This window comes from Neomonachus schauinslandi, chromosome 1 (assembly GCF_002201575.2).
Source record: "Neomonachus schauinslandi chromosome 1, ASM220157v2, whole genome shotgun sequence".
Lineage (NCBI taxonomy): Eukaryota > Metazoa > Chordata > Mammalia > Carnivora > Phocidae > Neomonachus > Neomonachus schauinslandi.
In genome coordinates, this window is record NC_058403.1 from 152861635 (window position 1) to 152887073 (window position 25439).

The window sequence follows — 25439 nt, forward strand, 5'->3', positions numbered from 1 at the left end:
ATTTTATATTTGTTTATTTGCTCTTCATAATTTAGAGTCTATCTTTATTTTAGCAGTAAAAGCCATGATGGAGATAAATTCATTCCAGCTCCACCTTCTTCTCCATTGAGAAAACAGGAATTAGAAAACTTAAAGTGAGTATCTAAACAAAATTAGGGGCTGCTGGGTGGCTCAGTCCTTAAGCTTCTGCCTTGGGCTCAGGTCATGATCCCAGGATCCTGAGATTGATCCCCGCATCAGGCTCCCTGCTCGGCGGGAGGCCTGCTTCTCCCTCTCCCACTTCCCTGCTTGTGTTCCCTCTCTCACTGTGTCTCTCTCTGTCAAATAAATAAATAAAATCTTTAAAACAAAAATTAGTATAGCATCTATTGCACGTTATTTTTAATCTTCTTTATTTTGTTAATGTTATGGATTATATTGATAGAATGTCAAATGTTAAACCAACCTTTCAATCTTGTGATAAACCCCGCTAGTCACAATGTATTATCTTTTTTTATAAATTGTTGGATTCAGTTTTTTAATATTTTGTTAAGAATATTTGCTTCTTGGGTGCCTGGCTGGCTCACTTGGTGGGGCATGCAACTCTTGATCTTAGGGTTGTGAGTTTGAGCCCCACGTTGGGTGTAGAGATTACTTAAAAATAAAATCCTAAAAGAAAAAAGGCCGTTTTTTACCACATAATTACCACTTCTGGCTGATTCTATTTCCATAAGATATCATTTCCCTTCATTCTGAGGCTCCTCCTTCAACATTTCTTACAATACAGGTCTTAATTTTCCTAGGGTTTTGGGTTTTTTTAATCTGTTTAAATCTACAATTGTCTTTATTTCATCTTCATTCTTAGAGGATATTTTCACTGAAAACAGAACTCTAGATTGGTAGAGTTTGTTTTTCCTTTCAGTCAGCTCTTTGAAGAGGTCACTGCATTAACTTCAACTTCTGTTATTTCTGATTAGAAATTTATAGTCATTGTACTGAGGTGCCGTTTTTCTATCTATAGATTGTTTTTCAGCAATTAGACCATGATGAGTCTGAATGTGATTTTCTTCATTTTTACTCTTGCCTTGGAGTTAGTGGACTTTAAGTCTATAAATTTATCTTTCAACAAATTTGATATATTTTGACCATAATTTCTTTTTTTTTTTAAGATTTTATTTATTTATTTGACAGAGACAGCGAGAGAGGGAATACAAGCAGGGGGAGTGGGAGAGGGAGAAGCAGCCCTCCCGCGGAGCAGGGAGCCCGATGTGGGGCTCAATCCCAGGACCCTGGGACCATGACCTGAGCCGAAGGCAGATGCTTAATGACTGAGCCACCCAGGCGCCCCGACCATAATTTCTTCATATTATTTTTGAGTTAGGCTGAATGATATAGCATTACTTTTAAGAATGATTTCAATAATAGAACTGAAAATTAAAATTAAAAAAAAGCCATTATTTCTTTTATTATTATTATTTTTTTTTAAAGAACCATCATTTCTTACGTTTTGCCTATTGCAAAAGAGTGACAGAAGTACATTTAAACATATATGTGTTGCTGGTAGCATTGTCAATTAATGGATGAATTTTGGAAAACATTTATTTATTCCCATTTTTTTCTGACAAACAGTGCTAGCCTTGTGAAAGGTACAGAGGAATTAGAGATAGAGGAAAAAAAAAACTGCCTTCAAAAGCAGATGGTGAGGAGCATCCGGGTGGCTCAGTTGGTTGAGTGTCCGACTCTTGATTTCAGCTCAGGTCTGATGTTAGGATTGTAGGATCAAACCCCACGTGGGGCTCCACGCTCAGTGGGGAGTCTGCTTCTGTCTCCCTCTCCCTTTGCCCCTCCCCCAGCTTGCACACTTGCTCTCTCGCTCTCCCACTCAAATAAATAAATCTTTAAAAAAAAAAAAAAAGATGGCGAACACTTAGGACAAAATGGTATTAATTAGTAGCTTAGTTATTAGGTCGTGAGATTTGGGGTGTCTCTTTTATTCGTGTGATATTTTATTACCCTGAGAAGTAAAAAATGACCTCATTTAAAAATTTTGCATTTCTTTCAGTCTGCTCAAGGTGCTCAGTCTGATGCCAAGGTTAACTGATGGCTTGTATTTCTTTTTCTTTAAACCTCCTGTTTGTAGAATTTACCATTTTCATATTGGGTTTTTCATCCTTTTTGTTTTTGTAAGAGTTCTTGTATGTTACAGAAATTGGCCTTTTATCATTTCTGAGATTTATGCTTTTAGTTGTAAAACAGAATTCCATAAGTATTCATGTAATGTGTAGAAAGGCCTTCTTGCCTCCAAGGATGAGAGAATAATTCACCTATGTGTTCTAGCACTGTCACAACCACCAATATAAATTTGTTTCATCTAGAATGTATTTTATAGAAATGAATAAGGTAGGGGCGCCTGGGTGGCTCAGTTGTTAAGCGTCTGCCTTCGGCTGAGGTCATGATCCCAGGGTCCTGGGATCGAGCCCCACATTGGGCTCCCTGCTCCGCAGGAAGCCTCCTTCTCCCTCTCCCACTCCCCTTGCTTGTGTTCCCTCTCTAGCTGTGTCTCTCTCTGTCAAATAAATAAAATCTTTAAAAAAAAAAAAAAAAGAATAAGGTAGGGATCTATCTTTACTGTGTGTAATTTTTCATAGTATAGTCCATTTGATTAACTTCATTTAACTTTCAAATAAAGCATGCAACAGAACTATAAAATGTTAAGATTTTATGTCTAAACAGTTTAAAATTACAATTTTATAAAATAACATGTATATGTTTATTTGCGTGAAAAAATTGGAGGGATCTATGTCAAAACCTTCATGGTGGTTATCCCTGAATAGTGGAATAACTGATGATTTTTGTTTTCTTATTGGATATCTGTTTTTTCTAACTCTTTAAAAAGGAGGCTATTTCATTAATGTTAGTGAAGCCCCTCCTTGCATGCCTCGTGTTTTTGGAGGAATATTGGCCAGCAGGATATGTCCTTTTCTCTCTCTCTCTCTTTTTTTTTTTCCATTTAAATAAAGATGTGCCCTTTTTTTTTTTTAAGATTTTTATTCATTTGTTTTGAAAGAGAGAGAGTGTATATGTATGTGTGTGAGAGATCGCGAGAGAGCAGGGGGCGGGGCAGAGGCAAAGGGAGAGAGAATCTCAAGCAGACTCCACACCGAGTGCAGAGCCTGACATAGGGCCCAGTCCCACAACCCCAAGATCATGACCTGAGCCAAAATCAAGAGTCAGGTGCTTAACTGACTGAGCCACCCAGATGTCCCCAAGATGTGCCCTTTTCTGATCATATTCTGTCAGATCAACATGTTCATGCCAGGGCATTGCTGTCCATGAGCACAGGGCTCCATGCACCATTCTCACCTAGACAACAACTTTTTATTTCTTTATTTTATTCTGTTGAAGTGTACCATAAATTCCCACTTAGCATTAATGCCCTCTCTGTCCCGGGTTTTATTATGAGGAGGAAAGAATTAATCCTCTATATGGAGGATTAAATCTCATGTTTAGTTAGAAATGAGTTGGTCATTTAAGATTTTGAATGTAGAGTTTTGGTTTTTTGAAACTTGACAAAGTTAATTAAATGTTTTCTTGGGGCACCTGGGTGGCTCAGTCAGTTGAGCGTCTGCCTTTGGCTCAGGTCATGATCCCAGGGTCCTGGGATCGAGCCCCTCGTCGGGCTCCCTGCTCTGTGGGGAGCCTGCTTCTCCCTCTCCCACTCCCCCTGCTTGTGTTCCCTCTCTTGCTGTCTCTCTCTCTGTCAAATAAATAAATAAAATCTTTAAAAATAAATAAATATAAGAAGCAGTCAAATTTCAACCATATAACTAAAACCATGCTAGATTTTTGTCCTGAATGGAAATTTGAAAAAACAACGCAAATTAAGTAAAGCTAATCTGTATTTGGTATAACTTGAGCTCATGGGAAAGAGGTGGATTGTAGTGCTCAGCCAGGACAATATTTGGGACAATGCTTTGATTTGCCAAAAAAAATGTACTGTTTTCCCCCAGTGTCCCTCATGTTTTCTAGAGATGTCTTTCTTTATGGATCCACCTGCATTTTATATTTATCTAAGGGGTTCATCTATTTTTAATAGGTTATTGTGTGTGATAAAAATCTTAGTACAAAAAGTTACATAGTGTAGGGGCGCCTGGCTGGCTCAGTCAGAAGAATGAACGACTCTTGATCTCAGGGTCGTGAAGTTTGAGCCCCATGTTAAGGTGTATAGATTACTTAAAAATAAAATCTTAGAAAGAAAAAAAAGTTGGATAGTATAAGTAAAATTTGACCCATCCCAGTCCTCTGTTTCTAAGATCTTCCCTGAGGGGCGACCAGTTACCAGTTTCTTGTATGTCCTTCCAGTGAGATTTCTCATTCCTGTACCAGCGTATGTATATATGGTAATTTTTACACTAGCAATTGGATAGTGTCCCCATCTTGTTCCATACCCTACTTTTCCCATTTGACAATGTATCTTTAGAAATTGCTCTTCATTGGTACAAAGCTCTGTTTCATTCTTTCTAATAGGTGCATAGAATTGCGTTATATGGATATGACATACTTCATCATTCCTTTATATTTAGTTGCTTATAATGTTTGTCTTTGATGTTACAAATAATGCTGCAGTGAGTATCATTGTACAGAGTTTTTAAGGAGAATCCTTAATAAGGTATTTTAAACAGTTTTTAAATTTAATTTTTACAAATTTATTTGAGTACTAATCTTAGGATGGCTTTATGCAATTTAACAAGTATATTATTCTCTAATGGTTGAACAGCTGCAGAGTTGTGTAAATTAATTTTGCCTTCTGAAAGTGGCATTAAAGAGAAGGGTATGTGCAGAGTGGCATACTTCCTCTCTGAATTTTGTACCCTCCAAGGCACAACTCTTTGCTTTCCATGTGCCCTAATAGGAGGATTGATGATTTTCAGAGAAAATAAAATTACTTCCCTGTTTTTGTGGAAAGGGGCAAAGGGTCTCCATTGGGAATTCCATCATCATAAATTGAGGTAAAGATGGGTTTGCTGGTATATATTAACCTTTTTTCTTATGGAGCAGATGGGAGAAAGGGAATGGAACAAGAGGGAAGGAGCCTTAGGGTAGATTTATAAAAAGAACTGCTATGCAAGACAGTAGTAATGGTAATGTGGAGACAAATGGTGCAGGGAAGGAGTCGTAAAAGATTTGTGTCGTAATTTTCAAAGCTATAAAAGCTCATAATGCAGTTGGGCGTGTTAAAGGGCAGTTCTGTGGCAGGAGCCAGCTGTCTTCTATAGAAGGAAGGAGACTGAGTACATTGGTTTTCTGTTAAGATCATGGAATTCTTAGAGATTTCATCTTTTTCTGACCTGAATTCTTTTATGTGATTGGAAATGTGTGTGTGACTAGTGTATTTTTTATGGACTATTATCTTTGACCCCTTGTGCCCTCTAATACCCAAGACACCAATGTAAAACCTCATTTCCTATTTCCAGCATAACTAATATGCAGTAAATTATCATGAGTGTTATAATGGTCACTTTCTTTGGTATGGGTTCACAGCCTCTTGAGTACTTTCATTTTTTTCATTTGTATATAAATGAAGATGGGTCCCCAAAAATATTCATTCTAACCAAGTTTCAAGAATGTTTTTTGAAGACAGATGACACCTGAAGCAATTAATGAGATTCTATATTAGAATTAAGAAAGATTTCAGAAGAATATTCTCACAATTAAAACAGAAATTTACCCCACATCAGGAAATGTCTCAGAAATCAACTAAGTTTAATTGTGAGGCTCAGATGAACAGATGAACACTGTTAGAGTATTGTTCAGTTCCTGAATCATTCCGAGCTCTGCAAAGCCATCAGTTTCATTCAATTAGGAAAGCACACACACACATACACACATTCTACAGCCTTAAATTAAATAAATGCTATGACTTAAAATTTTCAAAGAAAAGGTGATTCTATTTCTAGGTACATACCCAAGATAAATGAAAACTTGTACATACAATAAATCCTAGCAACTTTACTCATGATAGAGAAAAACTAGGAGTAGTCCAGTAACCATTAATAAGAGAACAGATAACTAAATTATAATCCACTATATACACTGGAATACTATTCAGCTATAAAAAGCAACAAATTATTGATGCACAAGTCAATATGAATGAATCTCAAAACATTTTGTGTTTCTTTTATGCAGTGTAAGGTATCTACAGTATGATTCCATTTATGCCATTTATATGACAGGCAAAACTATACAAAACTAATTTATGTTAATAGAAATCAGAGCAGTGGTTGGGAGGAATTGACTGGAAGAATCTTTCTGCAGTGATAGAAATATTCTGTATTTTAACTGGGCTGGTGGTTACATGTATATATTCAAACTCATCAAACTGTACACTTCAAGTGATGCATTTTAGTGTATATAATTATATCTCATTAAAATTTTAAGGTATTGGATCTCAGTGGCTCAGTCAGTAGAGCATGCGACTCTTGATCTCGGGGTTGTGAGTTTGAGCCCCATGTTGGGTGTAGAGATCACTAAAAAAAATTAAAATTTTTAAGGTAGTTTTAAATTTTACAAAAATTAATGTAATTCTAAATATATTCTTTTGAGGGGCGCCTAGGTGGCTCACTCAGTTAAGCATCTGCCTTTGGCTCAGGTCATGATCTCAGGGTCCTGGGATCGAGCCCCACATTGGACTCTCTGCTCAGCAGGAGTCTACTTCTTCCTCTGTGTTCTCTCCCTCTCTCTCTTGTTCTCTCTCAAATAAAAAACTAAAATAAAATAATATATTCTTTTGGGAAATATAATTTAACCACTAATGATTGATACATGGTCAGTTTCCCTTATATATCACTTACAAGGTGGCAGGACATGAAAAATTTTGTTTCTTGGGGCACCTGGGTGGCTCAGATGGTTAAGCATCTGCCTTCAGCTCAGGTCATGATCCCAGGGTCCTGGGATTGAGCCCCACATCGGGCTCCTGGCTCAGCGAGGAGCCTGCTTCTTCCTCTCCCTCTGCCTCTCTCCCTGCTCATGCTTTCTCTCTCTCTTTCTCTCTCTCTCTCTCTCTCTCTGTATCTCTGTGTCTCAAATGAATAAATAAAATCTAAAAAAGAAAAAAGAAAAATTTGGTTTCTTAACAACAACAACAAAAACCCCTATTTGTAGTTAGCATGTATTCCTTAGACCCTAAGGTTGCAGTATCTGGTACCAAAGCCACTTACCAGGTCACTACTAAGCACATGAAAGGTGCACTGTTTAAGTGTATGGTACCACGAGGGATTTCAAAACTTATAACCAAGAACAATGTAAAATGTATCAGTAATTTTTTATATTGATTATATGTTGAAATGATACAGTAGATTATTTTAAATATGTTAAAACTAAATAATTTCACCTGTTTCTTCTACTTTAACGTGTTTATTAGACAATTTAAAATTAGGGGCGTCTAGGTGGCTCAGTCGTTGAGCATCTGCCTTTGGCTCAGGTCATGATCTCAGGGTCCTGGGAACGAGCCCCACATTGGGCTCCCTGCTCTGCGGGAAGCCTCCTTCTCCCTCTCCCACTCCCCCTGCCTGTGTTTCCTCTCTCACTGTCTCTCTCTCTCAAATAATAAAATCTTTTAAAAAAAAGAAAATTTAAAATTATACTTACAGGTCCAATTATATTTGTATTGGACAGTGCTGCTCTGAGTTTTTATTTTTATCTTTTTTTTTTTTTAAAGATTTTATTTATTTATTTGTGAGAGAATGAGATAGAGAGCATGAGAGGGGGGAGGGTCAGAGAGAGAGGCAGACTCCCTGCTGATCAGGGAGCCCGATGTGGGACTCTATCCCGGGACTCCAGGATCATGACCTGAGCCGAAGGCAGTCGCTCAACCGACTGAGCCACCCAGGTGCCCTATTTTTATCTTTTTAAAGATTTATTTATTGAGGGGCACCTGGGTGGCTCAGTCGGTTGAGTGTCTGCCTTCAGCTGGGGTCATGATCCTGGGGTCCTGGGATTGAGCCCCACGTTGGCCTTCCTGCTCAGTGGGGAGCCTGCTTCTCCCTGTCCCTCTCCTGCTCCCCCTGCTTGTGCTCTCTCTCAAATAAATAAAATATTAATTTTTTAAAAATGTGATTAATCACATTTTTTTTTAAGATTTTATTTATTTATTTGACAGAGAGACAGCGAGAGAGAGAACACAAGTAGGGGAGTGGGAGAGGGAGAAGCAGGCTTCCTGTGGAGCAGGGAGCCTGATGCGGGGCTTGATCTCAGGACCCTAGGACCATGACCTGACCTAATGACTGAGCCACCCAAGCACCCTCTTTGTTTTTGTTTTTTTTTTAAAGGTTTCTTTATTTTAGAGAGTGTGAATTGGGGGTGTGGTTCAGAGGGAGAGGGAGAGAAATCAAGCAGACTCCCCAATTGAGCACAGAGCCTGACATGGGTTCAATTCCAGGACCCTGAGATCATGACCTGAGCCAAAACCAAGAGCCAGACACCCAACTCACTCAGCCACTGAGGCAACCCTTACTTTTTTCTTTTATTGATCATGCTTTTCATGTCCTATCTAAGAATCCTTTGCCAAATTCAAAGACATAAGGGTTTACCCCTATGTTTTCTTCTAAGAGTTTTATAGTTTTACGTGTTACATTTAGGTCTTTTATCTGTTTTTCAGATAATTTTTATATATGTTACGAAGTAAGCGCTCAACTTAATTCTTTCGCATACTAGTATCTTATTAACAGGAAAGAAATAAGTTCATAGGCCTAATTAGTCACATATTAACATTTCATTGTTGCACAGTGGTTTATTATTTATTTTTTTAAAGATTTTATTTATTTATTTGAGAGAGAGAGCACAAGAGGGGGTAGTGGGAGAGGGAGAAGCAGACTCCCTGCTGAGCAGGAAGCCCGATGCGGGACTGGATCCCGGGACTCCAGGATCATGACCTGAGCCGAAGGCAGTTGCTTAACCAACTGAGCCACCCAGGCACCCTGCACAGTGGTTTAATAACCAGCTTAGGTATATGTACTGATTCTTACATGTTGCATATTATAGGACATCTTTGTTATTCATTCTGAGATTGTGATTTTTAATTTCTGAAACTAAAATGGATCTGCTCTAGAACTTGGAAAACAGTATAACAGAACTGGAAAAGGGCAGGAAGTAATTTGGGGGCCCACATGGGAAATGTTTGTATGAAAAATTAAAATCACAGCATATAGAATAAAAGTGAGGGGCACCTGGGTGGCTCAAGTCATTAAGCTTCTGCCTTTGGCTCAGGTCATGATCCCAGGGTCTTGGGATTGAGCCCCGCATCAGGCTCCCTCTGCCGCTTCCTCTGCTTGTGTTCCCTCTCTCGCTGTGTCTCTCTCTGTCAAATAAATAAATAAAATCTTTAAAAAAAAAAAAATAAATAAAAATGAAATTTCAATTTGTCTTTTTTGTTGTTTAATAAAGAGGCTCAGAAATGGATAAAAGGAAGTGTTCAGGTCACATTTAATTAAGCCCAGTTAAGTTGTTCTACAAGTATAAATTATAAAACTTTAATTAGTTCATTTAGAATTTGATGTAATACTCAGTGGATGATTTCCCATTCAGTTAAAGGGGACCTCCCATGACCCAGTGTTTGAGAGAAGATGAATCAAACAAATGGTTGATGACATAAATATTATAGGCAGTTCTAGTATACTTACGGAATCCAGTTTCTTTTGGTTTTGGCCTAGTGGTTATATTATAGCTCATGAGACATACCTAAAACAGAATTATGGCTGAAAATCTTTTGAATCTCCTATTGTTCTTACATCTGAGTGTGTGGTCCTATTGAAATGTATCCATCTATAATCAATTCCACCAAAGAGGGAACCTGCATATGTGACATTTCCTTCACATCATAAGCAGTGTTCATATTGGCAGGGCTCGAGTAATTCTTCAGTGGTCTGCCATTCTGTGGAAGCCCCATATGGCCACTGCTGACATTGGACAAATCCTTTAACCCCTGTAGGTCTTACTTTTCTGTCAAGTAAATGAATTGGGTCGGATGATCTTCAGGTCCCGTCTGTATATAAAATGCTGTGTCGGGCGCCTGGGTGGCTCAGTTGGTTAAGCGACTGCCTTCGGCTCAGGTCATGATCCCGGAGTCCCGGGATCGAGTCCCACATCTGGCTCCGGCTCAGCGGGGAGCCTGCTTCTCCCTCTGACCCTATCCCCTCTCATGCTGTTTCTCTCTCTCTGTCAAATAAATAAAAATAAACAAAATCTTTAAAAAAAAAATAAATAAATAAAATGCTGTGTCTGTGACTATATGAATTTTATTTGCTGCCTAGGCTAGGGCTCGGTCCTTTGAGACGCTAGATTTGGTTGAAAAACTTTTTTCAGCTTCTTTGTGTTGGGCTTCTATTTGTTTTGGATTTGGGGTGTGTTTGTCAGTAAGCTTCTTTTTGTACAGAACTGTTACCAGAAAAGCAAAATGTTTACAAAACACATGAAGTGAAAAACTTAAAAATTTTCTTTTAAGATTTGAAAGTTGACAAGTTTAACATTTTCGAAATTATCATGGATAATGGAGATAGCTTGAAAGACTTTTTTTTTTTAAAGTAGGCTCCATGCCCACCATAGAGCTCAAACTCACAACCCTGAGATCAAGAGTCGAGTGCTCTACCAGCTGAGCCAGCCAGGCGCCTGATTACTTTTTGAAATTATATAATCTATTCAGCTTGGAAAAAATTCTTTTTCTTTTTTTAAGATTTTATTTATTTAGGGCGCCTGGGTGGCTCAGTCATTAAGCGTCTCCCTTCGGCTCAGGTCATGATCCCAGGGTCCTGGGATCGAGCCCGCATCGGGCTCCCTGCTCCTCCAGAAGCCTACTTCTCCCTCTCCCGCTCCCGCTGCTTGTGTTCCCTCTCTCTGTCAAATAAATAAATAAAAATCTTTAAAAAAAAGAAAAAGATTTTTATTTATTTGAGAGAGAGAGAAAAGCAGGCTCCCCATCTAGCCTCTTGTGGGGCTCGATCCCAGGACCCTGGGACCATGACCTGAGCCGAAGGCAGATGCCCAACTGACTGAGCCACCCAGGCACGTCCCCTGGAAGAAATTCTTTATTGGATTTTTTGGGCCAATTTTTCAAACTTGTTTGCTGTAAGATCTCTTTATAATTTCCTTTGACACATGGTGACTGACTAGATTTACCCCCATTTTAGCCTCTTTTAATAAGGGTTAAACTATTTCAGACATATGGTTTAGATTCATTTAACTCATTACAGAATATGTGGCTTGATAGACTTTTAATGCCCAGTCTTATATGCCTTGTTGCTGTAATTTGATGCTTTAAGGAAAGTCCCTACCCCCATTTCTTTTTTTTCTTTTTTGTTCTTTCCTTTCCAAGGGTTGGCATTCTGTGGACCTAGAGCAAGTTCCTCCCACATGTAGAGGAGAGAGTATGGGGTTATGTCCGATCCTCCAATTGGGGGGGGGGGTGTAGACTGGGGGCAGGGGATGGAAAGCTAGTGTGTCTCTTCCCTTGAGGTATAGTTCTTCCAGTCTGCTGAACTGTCAGATCCACTGTGTGGTTGGTAAAGCAGATTGGACAGTGACTCGGGGAAGTGGGGGGTGGGGGGGGTTAGTATTTTAAGTAGCAACTCTCAAAGGTAAAGTGATTTCTCCAGGGGCTTAGTAGATAGAGCTATATGTGTTTCTAGTGTTACCACTCAGTAGGAATTAATGGCAGAGTAGAGTATTGTTCCCTAGAGGAAAAGGAGGATGAGTGAGGATGATGAGAGGTTGGGATAGATTGTGAGGCATTAAGGGACGAGGGGCCATAAATGTTAGTTTTAGTTTTGTGCAAGCAATGAAACTTGCTTAATCCGACAGCTCTTGATCAGAATGCCAGCCACAGAGTTCTGCTTGACATATTTAAGTATTTTTGAAAAGAAAGATTATTAGTAGAATCTTCTACCCTGTTGTGATTTGATAGGATCTCTTCTGGGAAAAAAGGGTAAAAGTTGAGGAAACCAGATTTTTACCTGGTACATAGCTGCAGTCTGGACTTCCTGGGCAGCAGAAACCTGCTGCAATCTTACATGACTGATTTCTGGACCCAAAGTGGGCTTGACAGTGGGCTGGAGCAGTAATAGCCCCCTACTGTCCGGAGAGGCCAGGGCAGGCTTTTCCCAGCAAGCCTGCCTGAGGTGTGGCTGTCCTAGACGCTAGGCCCCAGAGCATGCAGGATGACTCTCCTGTCTGTGGGAGCTGGGAAGGAGGTGGCTTCGTCAGTGAGGCAGCCTGCCAACAAGACAGGTGGAGGTCTGCGTGCCTGGAGCAGTAAGTCAAAAAATGTTGAAAGCTGTGGTCTTCAGTGATTATCTGTTAAACACCTACTGCGTAGATGCTGAGGAATTGCTCCAGTGTTAGTGCAGGAAACAAAAGATGGTGGGCTTCTGCTTTGAAGGAGCTTATGTCTGATCTTTGGCCAAGTCATGGATGAAAATGGATATTAAACTTAGTGATTTTCATTCATATAGGCCCTGAGCTGATGGCTTTCTTGGGCCTCTGGAGATTTAGGCCTTAAAAGTCCTTTTCTTCATAAGCAGTACATACCTGGCTGTTGAATTTGTGTTCGTTGCCATTTTAAAATAGTACAGGGGCACCTGGGTGGCTCAGTCGTTAAGTGTCTGCCTTCGGCTCAGGTCATGATCCCAGGGTCCTGGGATCGAGCCCCAGCATCGGGCTCCCTGCTCCTCGGGAAGCCTGCTTCTCCCTCTCCCGCTCCCGCTGCTTGTGTTCCCTCTCTCACTGTGTCTCTCTCTGTCAAATAAATAAATAAAATCTTTTAAATAAATAAATAAATAAAATAGTACAAATAAGCCAAAAGAGGAAATTAAATCACCCTAATCTCACGACACAGAGCTAAGCACTGAGGAGCTACTGCATGGGGGAGATAACTAGCCATTGCCTCCCTTCTTTGGGCCCTTGCTTCTTCCATCAGAGAGGATGCCCCCTAGGGGCTGTGGGCACAGGGCAGCCTGGCTGGTAAAGACAACTCTTGGAAACATAGGGATATTGACAGTAAGCTTGTCAAAAAATCCCTTTGAGAAGGACATTACTTGCCTGCTCTTATTCTCTCATGTGAACAGGGTTCAGATTTTAAATTATGTGCTCAGTAAGAAAATTTAAACTTTGGAGGGGCGGCTGGGTGGCTCAGTCAGTTAGGCGGCTGCTTTCTGCTCAGGTTATGATCTCGGGGGTCCTGAGATCGGCCCCATGGGAGGCTCCCTGCTCAGTGGGGAGTCTGCTTGTCCCTCTCTCTCTCCTGCTTCCCCTGCTTGTCAGGCTCTTGCTTGCACTCTCTCTCAAATAAATAAAATCTTTTTAAAAAATTTAAACTTTGATGCTGAGCGAAATAAGTCAAACAGAGAAAGACATGTATCATATGACCTCACTGATATGAGGAATTCTTAATCTCAGGAAACAAACTGAGGGTTGCTGGAGTGGGGGGTGGGGTGGGAGGGATGGGCTGATTGGGTGATAGACACTGGGGAGGGTATATGCTCTGGTAAGCGCTGTGAATTGTGCAAGACTGTTGAATCTCAGATCTGTACCTCTGAAACAAATAATGCAATATATGTTAAGGGAAAAAAAAAAGAAGATAGCAGGAGGGGAAGAATGAAGGGGGGGAAATCGGAGGGGTAGACGAACCATGAGAGACGATGGACTCTGAAAAACAAACTGAGGGTTCTAGAGGGGAGGGGAGTGGGAGGATGGGTTAGCCTGGTGTTGGGTATTAAAGAGGGCACGTTCTGCATGGGGCTCTGGGTGTTATGCACAAACAATGAATCATGGAACGCTACATCTAAAACTAATGATGTAATGTATGGGGATTAATATAACAATAAAAAAATTTAAACTTTGGATTACCTTCTGTTTTCTTCCCTTTTAAAGAGACAGGCTTAAGTACCTACATTTGTTGTATGCATAGTTACGAATGCATTGGGAAAATCATAACAATCTTTTCTTTCTACTTTATTTTCAGGTGGTCTTATGAACCGATAGTGAAGTAATATGATAGATGGGAAGGGCAGTGAATTAGGAGTCCATGGTGTTGAATGTTAGTCCTAACTCTAATCACACACTCTAAGCTAGAGAATATATTAAATGACTTTGGATTTCAATCTCTATCTTTTTAAAACAAGGGACGACATTAGGCACTCTTTCACCCCCTACCATTGTAGCCTAAGGCCATAAATCTCAATTTCCTTGTGTCTCCTCTGGGACCAGTCTACTTTTCTGTGTTGTGAGTTGCTGAGGGGACTACTTTGCCTTTAGTGGGTTAATTTTCCAAGGTTCCAACACCCAGGACTCATTCAGTGAAGAGGAAACAGCAGACTACTTCTGTTTGTCTGATTTGCCCAGCTATGGCACTTTTAGAAGGGCCATTTCTAGTTAAGGATTTCAGATTATTAGAAAACTGCAGGGCTGTGGGGGTTGCATTCTTCCTTAGACTGAAATTACAGCCCGAATGCACTTAATGATACACATATGTACTGTAATTTGTAAACATAACTCAAAACCCTGTATCTAAGTTGGGTCATTTGTGGTTGGCCGTTCAGACCTCATTTCTATTTGACAGGGGTTTATTTTAAGATTGCTTTTTGGAGCGGTTGTTTAACATTCAAGTGATCTATTAGTGTCAAGTCTTTAGCTAGACCTGTTTTAAATGAGCTGCCCATTAAGTAGAAAACCAAACAGAAGTTTGCTTTCCAATGCAACTTAGCAAAGTCAATGTAATTTAAATTTTCTTATCTTCACGTGTATTTACTCAGCCTGATTTCTTTCTTGAATATTCATTTAGGGTAATATACATGTATGAATGAAATTCTTTTAGTTACTCTTGATATTGTTGCTTAGCAAGAACTATAGACTTAACAGGTTCAGAGAAGAATACTTTAAGCTAAGTGGATTTTTTAGTGAGTTAATTGTGTTTCTCGGCGAAATGAGTTTGAAAGAATAGTAATCTGCTTCTGGAGCTTTATTTCTAGGATGTTAAATGTTCTATGGGAAGTAAATTCTCACTAGGCCATTAACTACATATTTTTTTACAGGCTAAATATTGTAACTCCTTTTGGTTATTTTGTTGGAGATGGGGGTCAGTTGGATGGAAGCTAAAGATGGGTTGGGTAGATAGCCACACTGTGCCTCAGATGGTAGTTTTATACATCATCCTAATTCTTACCATTACTGTTGTGACTTCCTCTCTCTTCTTTCCCGGTGTCCAGATTGTCACAGCTTTAATTAGGGCGTTCTTTCGTATTTAATAACAAATACAACCATTGTCAATTTTGTAACTCAGGTTTTCAGCCCTTCCCTTTTGTGTTCCAGATGCTCCATACTTGCCTGTAGTGCTTACGTGGCCCTGGCTTTGGGTGATAACCTTATGGCTTTGAATCACGCAGATAAACTTCTTCAGCAGCCCAAGCTGTCAGGATCGCTTAAGTAAGTGTGACTTCCGCTGTGTGTCCCAGGGTCGTTTTGTTTGGAGGTTTTCAATTAGTTTGTGGTACATATTGCTGCTCTTTACTCCCCCAGTGGGATGTATTATCTAGACAAAGCAACTGACTAAAACATTAATTTGGTAGTTCTTTTCCCTTGTTGTACCTCGAGGATTAAGGGAAGTAGCATTTGCTGTACTGAGTATCAGGAGGCAGAAACTTTGCACTGTCTAGTGTCCACCACTAGGCCTGACTGGAGCATATTTTCACGTATTAGTCCCCAAAATAAGATGAGTCCTCAGGAAAAAGACCCACAAAAATAGGAGTTTAGTCAGCACGATAAATCTGCTTCAAGGAATGCAATTTAAATAGATAACAATTCTGACTACCTGAGTTTTATGCCTCTTCAGTATTAGTGTCATTGTCAGTCTAAAATTGGCTAAAGCACCTCTCTTTCCATTTATGGAGGTTGAGTGAGATGGAGCTGTCTTTGAATCTTTGTATGATGCTCTGCTAGAAATTTTATTCGGAACCACAGATACTCTGCATAACATTAGGACAGTTGTTTTTTCATTCATCCTGTGGGTATATACCTATAATCTCCAGAATATAATTACTTACTCTTGCCTTTTAATGGTCTTTGTTTATAATGTGCAGTGCTTAGAATTGGGAGATCATACTCTGAGGAATAATTCTGTTGATGTTTAATTATGTTTGTCCTTAAGAAAAAGTATTACTTTATACAGTCATCTAAAATTAACAATGATTATGGTTATTTTAGGTCAGTGTTTCCCAAACATATCTTGTGTTTCAAAAAAAAAAAAAGATAATTAAAAGAACATCCAGTAACATAAGAGGCTTTGCCACAATCAAATATAAGAAAGCCTTGTCTAACATTGAGACCTGGAGGGATCCCGAGTTCCAGTTCAAGCAGCGGGGTTGCCTCTGAGGACACCACCGTCCAACTCGGGGAAGTAGCAGCCCAGAGTTGCCGCCGAAGTCCACACTTGGCCTGTGGTGCCACGGCCATGATTAGAGCAGTGTTCGGTTTGTTTTGCGGTTTAACAGAAGTGAAACACAAATCTTCACTGCTTTTCCAACCTCTTTGGTTGACATTGTGGTCACTGTTCTCAAATCCCAGGTAGATTCTTTACTTGGCATTCGTTGGAGGGTTTTTAAGTTTATCAACTTTTGAGGGATTGGCCAAGCTGTGTCTGGCAATTTCTTTTTTTAATTCTCTTGATTTCTTTTTTAATTCTCTTAACTATTCTTTCCTAAGTATTGGTTTCTTAATTAATAACAAGGCCACTGTCTGTCTTCCCAGCAAAGACAAGCAGGTAATTCTGCATTTGGCAGCTCACATACCACAGCAGCTTTACCCCACAGCTTTTTGCTTTCTGTACACCTGGTCAAAGATTTCTTGGCTTTGAGTGTCATGAAGGCATTTCATTTGGCTAAAAAAGGAAGATTTTTTTTTTAATTTTTTAAAAGATTTTATTTATTTTTTGACAGAGAGAGAGACAGCGAGAGAGGGAACACAAGCAGGGGGAGTGGGAGAGGGAGAAGCAGTCTTCCCGCTGAGCAAGGAGCCCGATGTGGGGCTCCATCCCAGGACCCTGGGATCATGACCTGAGCCGAAGGCAGACGCTTAACGACTGAGCCACCCAGGTGCCCCAAAAGGAAGATGTTTTTAATAAAGTAATTCACAGAAGACAATTTGAAGTAGTTCTTTGAATTTATGTGTTTGTGTTTTGTAATGATTACTGGCTTGTGGATACTACTTTAATGAAATTTTTAAATTATCTTATTTCAAAATATAAGTGAAGTTACTGATTTTTTAAAGATTTTATTTATTTATTTGACGAGAGAGACAGCGAGAGAGGGAACACAAGCAGGGGGAGAGGGAGAAGCAGGCCTCCTGCTGAGCAGGGAGCCTGATGTGGGGCTTGATCCCAGGACCCCGGGATCATGACCTGAGCCAAAGGCAGACGCTTAACGACTGAGCCACCTAGGCGCCCCTACTGATTTTTTAAAAACTTGTCATTTCTGTTAGGGTATTTGGTAGAGAACCAAAATAAGGTCATTGCAGCCCCTCTTAGTTAGAAGAAATTGCTTAATAAAGAATTAAAGAGCTCTTGAGTGGTTAATATGTGTAAATCTCTAAAAAGGTTATATTGAAAAGAGCCTAAAATTTGAGGACTCGAGATTCATGGGGACAGATTCAGTTGGGTCAGGCTAGCTAGAGTAGGTGAGACCTAGCTGGCCATTTAAAAGGAGGAGTAGAGAGATCCCTGACTGGCTCAGATGGTAGAGCATGCAATTGTTGATGTCAGGTTTGTGATTTCAAGCCACACATTGGGTATAGAGATTACTTGAAAATAAAATCTTAAAAAATAAAATAAAAGGAGGAATGGATGTTGGCTTGTGGAGATGAGGCCAGGCTTGCCCAAGAAGGCCAGGCCATGGGGGAACAGTGGGTGCGCCCTGCCCAGGACACTGTCTGGTAGGACCAGAGCAATTTTTGAGGGGGTGGGAATATTGACTGGATATAGAAAAGTGGGACCAAACTTGGAGAGCTTTAAGTTGATAAAAAGTTTTGTTCTCAGGTAGGAAAAGTCATTAAGATTTTCAGCAAGGGTGGAATATACCTAATCCTTTTTTAATTTTGAAAAATCAATCAGGTGATCATAGAGAAAAATGGCCTGTTAAGTAAAAGACCGGAAGAAGCAGGCTCTTATAAGCCGGGAGGATGCGTATTTGTCCTAAAAACATCAGTAGGCATAAAATAGATGATTTGAAAAGCAGGAAACCTTTGGGATAGAAAGTAAAGTTGATCTAACCCAAATCTGGTCTGAGTCCCGTTTGGCATCCTGATGTGTTTTGACTATTCCAGCAGCGGAGACTAGAGGATTCATCCTTGGACCTGTCTCTTATTTTAGAACTTCTTTCCTTTCCTTATGTTAATGTTATTTTCTGCATAAACAGAATAGTAAATTTGCCAATTCTGGACTTTTTTCTTAATTGATATATGTCATTTGTTCCAGCTTAGCTGATATAAAAATTATTGTATATTTTAAGATATTTTTATATAAAGAGGTAAGAGTTAAGTGACCTTTAATTGATCCATTTATAAACTTCTATTTCAATTCAAAGATTTGAAATATGTGAAGCATGTGTACACCAAATCTTGTTATACATTGGGTGTTTTGTGATGACCTACTTCTCAGTTTGGAATCTGTTCTTTTCATCTTAGGTTTTTGGGCCATTTATATGCTGCAGAAGCCCTCATCTCTCTGGACAGAATATCTGATGCCATTACTCACTTGAACCCAGAGAATGTCACTGATGTTTCCTTAGGGATCTCTTCAAATGAGCAGGACCAAGGTTAGTGAGGACACATTTGATCAGAACCGGTCATCATTTCCACTTCCTTCTTGGATGTGTGGAAATCTGAAGGCACAGTTGTGAAGGGAAAGAAGTTTTGGGTTGGCTCTCTACATTTTTGGCTGTACATATTTTGTAGTAATTATGTGCTGAGTAGACCTAAGAGTTGATAATCACATGGTCTAAATGCTTACTTTAGAGGGGTGCCTGGCTGGCTCAGTCAGAAGAGCATGAAACTCTGATCTCAGGGTGTGAGTTCAAGCACCACGTTGGGTGTAGAGATAACAGACCAAAAAAAAGAAAAAAGAAGAAAGAAAAGAAAGACTATTTTCTTTTTTTAACTTTTTTTTTTTTTTTTTAAGATTTTTATTTATTTGAGAGAGAGACAGCGAGAGAGAGACAGCATGAGCCAGGTTGAGGGGCAGAGGGAGAAGCAGACTCCCGTTGAGCAGGGAGCCTGATGCGGGACTTGATCCCAGGACCCCGGGATCATGACCTGAACTGAAGGCAGACACCCAACTGACTGAGCCACATAGGCGCCCCAAGAAAGACTATTTTATTTTATTTTATTTTTTAAGATTTTATTTTATTTTTTTGACAGAGAGACACAGCAAGAGGGAACACAAGTAGGGGGAGTGGGAGAGGGAGAAGCAGGCTTCCCGCGGAGCAGGGAGCCCAGTGCTGGGCTTGATCCCAGGACCCCGGATCATGACCTGAGCCGAAGGCAGATGCTTAACAACTAAGCCACCCAGGCGCCCCAAGAAAGACTATTTTAAAGAAATAAATAGACTCTCACTTTTGAAAGGCTGGTAGTAGAAAAATTTGTTTTGATTCTCATACTGTATTTTTCTCCTTAAAGGGATTCTGCAGTCTAGGGGAAAGTAGAAAAAAGCATTCAAAAGTCAGTTTTATTTTTTATTATTATCACTTTTTTTAAAGATTTTATTTATTTGACAGAGAGAGACACAACGAGAGAGGGAACACAAGCAGGGGGAGTGGGAGAGGGAGAAGCAGGCTTCCCGCGGAGCAGGGAGCCCTGTGCTGGGCTTGATCCCAGGACCCTGGGATCATGACCGTAGCCGAAGGCAGACGCTTAACGACTGAGCCACCCAGGCGCCCCTCAAAAGTCAGTTTTATTTATTTATTTATTTATTTATTTATTTTTAAAGATTTTATTTATTTATTTGAGAGAGAGAGAATGAGAGACAGAGAGCACGAGAGGGAAGAGGGCAGAGGGAGAAGCAGACCCCCTGCTGAGCAGGGAGCCCGATGCAGGACTCGATCCCGGGACTCCAGGATCATGACCTGAGCCGAAGGCAGTCGCTTAACCAACTGAGCCACCCAGGCGCCCAAGTCAGTTTTAAATCATCCCTAAATTTTTAAGAAAGTAAGACTGGCATTCACTTTATTCAAGATATTATGCAGGAATGGGGTGGTGGTGGGTGGTACCTTCTGGTGTCCTCTAATAGAACCTCCACTACATGAAAAGTAAACACTGTGACATTACAGATTGCTATGATACTAGATTTTCCATTTCATAAACAAAATTAGGTTTCTAGAAAATATACTCTGTTGTCCTTCCCCCTCAGGTTTGTTTTCATGTCTTTGTAGGCTCAGACAAAGGTGAAAATGAAGCAATGGAATCCTGTGAGTAAGAAGCTTTGTAAATACTTAAAGTAGCCTGGCTTTGCATCCAAAAGATGTAGGCTCAAGCCTTTTGTGTCCATTTGTCAACCTAAGAAGTAGCCTTGTGCTTTAGTCTGAGCAGCTCCTGGGGCGGTGGATTGGGTTGCCCCCTTGCCCTTGACCCGGCCTCTTCACCAGGGTCCACGTTCTTTTTCCCCAGCTGGGAAGCGGGCCCCTCAATGCTACCCCAGTTCGGTCACCTCTGCCAGGACCGTGATGCTATTCAATCTTGGCAGCGCCTACTGCCTGAGGAGCGAATACGACAAAGCCCGAAAGTGTCTCCACCAGGTGAGGCTGGAAGTGGTGGGGCTAAGCCCTCTTGTAAGGCAGCCAGCAAAGGGTTTGGAGTTTCTGGGTTTTGTTACTTTGTTTGAGGCTCTGGTCAATTTGTTAAAAATTGGAATATTACTTTTCCAAGCTTAGAAATATTCTTGCAAGGTAAACAACTGATCAGCTATTACAAATGAACCTAGGCACTTAATGGAGGATTTTTCCCAATGGTTTTTATAATTAAAATTTCAGAAGATTGGAAACTATCTAAATAAGGGATCACTTAAATAACGGTGCATCCATACAGCCGAAAACAATGCCGCTGTAAACTCTGTGTACTAAAATGATAAGATATCCAAGATATACTAAGTGAAAAGACCAAGATTTAAAACTGTTGCTTTATGATTGTGTATATGCATACGAGAGCTCTGAAAGGACATACTAGAAACCACCAACACTGGTTATGGGGCAGCAGGATAAGTACTGTGTGGCTGGACCACTAAAACGGGAGACTTCAGAAGAAAGCTGGTGCCAAAGAAATTCCACATATGTTAAAGAAAATTACTGGCAACATATAACTAAAATACACCTCTGAATTCTACCACTGAAATGATGTATCATCAGTAGGTCTCTGGGAAGATTCTGATTGAGCCTCTTTAGGTTTCCTGCCCATCCCTGGAGCAGTCATGAACATGGACCCTTACTTGCACTAGGGGACCAGGTGACCAGATAGCACCAATGGCAGCTCCAGAGGTTGGGTCAAAAACTCAGAAAGGGGTAATTCCTCAAAAAGATACTAATTCACATTGCAAGCATGTGAGCACTACTTCTTGGTAAGCCATGGGAATCAAACAGTAAAAATAGGTAGGCGTGATGCAACCCTGCCTATAAAGGGAATTGAGAGGTCAAAGGGTGTGCAGAATTTTAAGACTTCTAATATGGAAAGTTTGTGTCAAATGGTATAATCACCAGGAGCACAGGAGAGAGCCCATGTCCCTATATGCTTGTCAGAGTAGCTAAAATTGAAATTACACCTATTCTCAAGAGATTTGGTGGCTTCTGGAAATGTTCTTCCTGTGAAGACCACTTTGTCGTATAGAGCCATGAAGAATCTTACCATGTGCAAAATAACCACGAGTGATATTTAGTTAAAGTGGCATCTGGTCGGCACTTCTGATCCAAAATTAGAAATGTTAAGTGACGGACTATCCAAGGAAACATGTTTGCTATTATCTTGCAGTTGAGTTACACCAGTTGATTGGGAAGGAGTTGATTACAGCAAAGGGGACTTTTTTTTTTTTTTTTTTTAAGATTTTATTTATTTATTTGACAGAACGAGAGAGCGCAAGTAGGGGGAACAGTAGAGGGAGAGGGAGAAGCAGGCTCCCCACCAAGCAGGGAGCCCGATTCGGGGCTCAATCCCAGGACCCTGGGACCATGACCTGAGCTGTAGGCAGACGCTCAACCATCTGAACCACCCAGGCACCCCAACAAACAGGACTTTTGATCTAAAGTCGCAGTATGCACGGTCTAGCTCAGGTTCTTGTACAGCAGGTGGCCATGGCGGCTGCCACGCTGGGAGAGACAGATGGGCTCAGGCCTGGCTCAGGGTCTGAAGGGAGTTTTGTTTTGGTCCCTTGGTTTTTAGGTTAATCCAGTGGCTGGATCTTTGTTAATTGGGAGGCCCACCGTGCCTGGGAGGGCAGGACAGTGACGTGAAGAGTTGGAAAGGGCTCCACGGAGATGTTTCCGAGGTTGCCTGCCCGCCACTAGCCATTCTGAACAGCCAGTAAGCAGAGCACCATCAAGTCTCATAAAGTTGCTGTTGTGAATGCCTGTATTTTAGAGAAAGCTGCAGACTGTGATCAATGCAAAGAACAATAAATGATCTGTGTTAACCAGCCACTTGAAGGCAAAATAGAGATTTTAGTACCCACAAAATGCTGTAAAGATGATCTTGCCTGTATGAAGCTTGGCCTAGAAGTGTAAAATCTCATTTTCTGAACAGAGTCATTATACCTCCATGATGTGGTGAGAGAAATAAAAGCCTCCCTGCTTCGTTCGTGAAGAACTTAAGGGTGTGCCCTGGATGAGAGCATACCTGCTCATCCAAGATCTCTTCTGAGGCTGCTGGGAACTGACCTTGTGCAAGCTTCTGGTCCCCCACACATCTCCCATCTGCACAGCTTGGTCTACAAGGCCTTTCTCCCCATTTTCTGTTACCCAATATCCACCCTGCAAGGACTACGGCAGGTGCCCCTTGCCCTGAAGCTCTCCATTCAAAAGAAACATTTTTCTCTCTTCATATTCACAGTACATTCATTCTCTTCTCTCCCTAGCATTTGGATCAATTTGTTTGGATTATTGTTCGTTGTTTGCATGCCTGTTTATTGTCAGGATGAGTCCCTGTCTTACCCACACACTCACCTCTGATCAGTAAATGTTTATACAAGTACACTTTTTGATAAGATGAAGGAAAGAAGCAGGGCAGCCTGGAAGCCAGAGTACCTGAGACTGGATGGGGGAATACAAGTTGATAGTAAGGTGTGAGAAAAGGCTGCAGCCCAAAGAGGCCCAGACTGAGGAAATAAACCTATGATCTCAGCACCATTGACCAGAGCAGGCCAGGCTTCCTTTCTCACGACTAAGTCAGAGAGAAATTGCTAGCTAGAGAAGTGACTCTCAGATCCAGGAAAGAATAGCATGTTGCTTAAACAATTAAATTATTTTATTTGACAAAATTGTACTGTTTCAGTCCTTAAAAATGGGGACATTGAACATGCTTAGTGGTATTTTTTTTTCTGTATTACCAACTTTTTAAGTTTGAATTCTTATTGCTAACTTTGGGAACTTGAGACCTGCAATACTGAGTTGTTACTTAGGAAAACAAATGGACATGCAGATTTTAATATAAGTGCAACCATGTCTGTGGTGAAGAGCCACCAACAACAGACCTGGACCAATGACTGGAGTGCAGAATCCCGAGTGTCTGGTCACCCTTCTCAAAACCAAATAGAGCCAAGACATGGAAGAAGAACCCCAAGCAGGTGAAAACAAGAGGGAAGAAAAGCTTTCCCCTATTAAGAACTCATTATGGACTAGGTAAGGGAAAATGAATAGTGAATCATTTAAAGAAAAATTACATGTCTAGTTTAATCAGTAGGGATGAGGACAAAGGTAGCTGAGGGACATCAGAACAGAATGATAGTAGTTGCTAGGAGGTCATGTGGGAATGAGTTTGCTAACTTGTCATTGGTAGGCTTCCCCCCACCCCCACCCCCAGCATTACTTGGAATTTGTGTCTTAAGCTGTTGGTTTTTCATGGGTGTCTTTTTTGTTGAGCAAAGGCGGCTTCGATGATCCATCCTAAAGAGGTGCCCCCTGAAGCCATCTTATTGGCAGTCTACCTTGAACTGCAAAATGGTAAGTAATTCTCTCTAGTTAGGACTGTATCCCTTCAGAGATGACTGGGTCAGTTGGAAGAGCATGCAACTCTTGATCTTGGGGTTGTGAGTTCAAGCCCCACGTTGGGTGTAGAGATTACTTAAATAGAAGTTTAAAAACAAAAACAGGGGCGCCTGGGTGGCTCAGTTGGTTAAGCGACTGCGTTCGGCTCAGGTCATGATCCTGGAGTCCCGGGATCGAGTCCCGCATCGGGCTCCCTGCTCGGCGGGGAGCCTGCTTCTCCCTCTGACCCTCCCCCTCTCATGTGCTCTCTGTCTCTCTCATTCTCTCTGTCTCAAATAAATAAATAAAATCTTAAAAAAAAATAAATAAATAAATAAAAAAAATAAAAATAAAAACAAAAACAAAAGGACTGTATCCCTTCAAAGAACCCAAGGTTTTGGGTGTCTGATTTATCTCTTCGAATTTGAAACTTTGCCTTCCTTGAAGATATTACCCATCAAGTTCTTCTAGAAAAAAATGTAGCTAGGGAGTTTTTGGTATCTTACAAATTACTGCTTCTTGTGACTTAACCGTATTTCCTTTTATCTGTGAAAATACAGGAAAGCATAACTTCTGACCATTATAATTAATCCCTACTAATTAACCTTTCTCTTAGGCAGCCAAATGACTTGAATTGAGAACATGAGGCAGAATGCCAGTTGCTAAGAGTTGTACACTGTAGTATTTTGAACATAGATGTCATTAATGAGTTTTACAGTAAACCAGTTCTTGCTGACAGTTATCCAGACCTAAATCCAGGTCAGACTTCTGGAGCACATACAACCTTTAAGGACATGGCTTCTGAGAAAAATGACTGTGGGCCCTATATAAGAGACAGCATGAAGTAGAGAAGAGACATGAATGGAAGAAATTAAACAGAAACATTAAGAGTTCTAAGTCATGCCTCCTTTTGATCATGGGAATCTTTACATGGTTCCCTCTTTCGATAGCTTTTTTATAGGATTAAGTGCCTGGTACCCCTCTGGCCTTGGCCTCCTGAAAGGTGTGAATAGGGTTAGTGCACTGGTCCTAGTGCCCTTCTTCCATGCAGTCTACCTGGAGACAAGTTCGCAAGCTGGGTCATACCTTAGAAAAACCTTAGGGCTTTTAAAAATCCCTCTTTTTTTTTTAAGGATTTTATTTATTTATTTATTTATTTATTTATTTATTTATTTATTTATTTATTTATTTATTTATTTATTTATTTAT

General features: G+C 40.5%; 1 protein-coding gene across 7 annotated transcripts in view; it reads left to right on the forward strand.

The window, feature by feature from the left end:
* The window catches only part of CNOT10 (CCR4-NOT transcription complex subunit 10), an 80943-nt gene that overhangs the window by 54653 nt on the left and 851 nt on the right, over positions 1-25439 (forward strand). For 3 of the 7 annotated variants that reach the window (XM_021677522.1, XM_044916127.1, XM_044916109.1), the window contains exons 13-18: positions 54-134; positions 15334-15447; positions 18697-18827; positions 20439-20474; positions 20674-20801; positions 24131-24206. In XM_021677522.1, the coding sequence (XP_021533197.1) occupies positions 54-134; positions 15334-15447; positions 18697-18827; positions 20439-20474; positions 20674-20801; positions 24131-24206 (566 nt within the window). Of the gene's footprint in view, positions 1-53; positions 135-15312; positions 15448-18696; positions 18828-20438; positions 20475-20673; positions 20802-24130; positions 24207-25439 lie in introns of all 7 variants that reach the window. The other 4 variants (XM_044916114.1, XM_044916118.1, XM_021677523.1 and 1 more) reach the window with 4 other exon arrangements.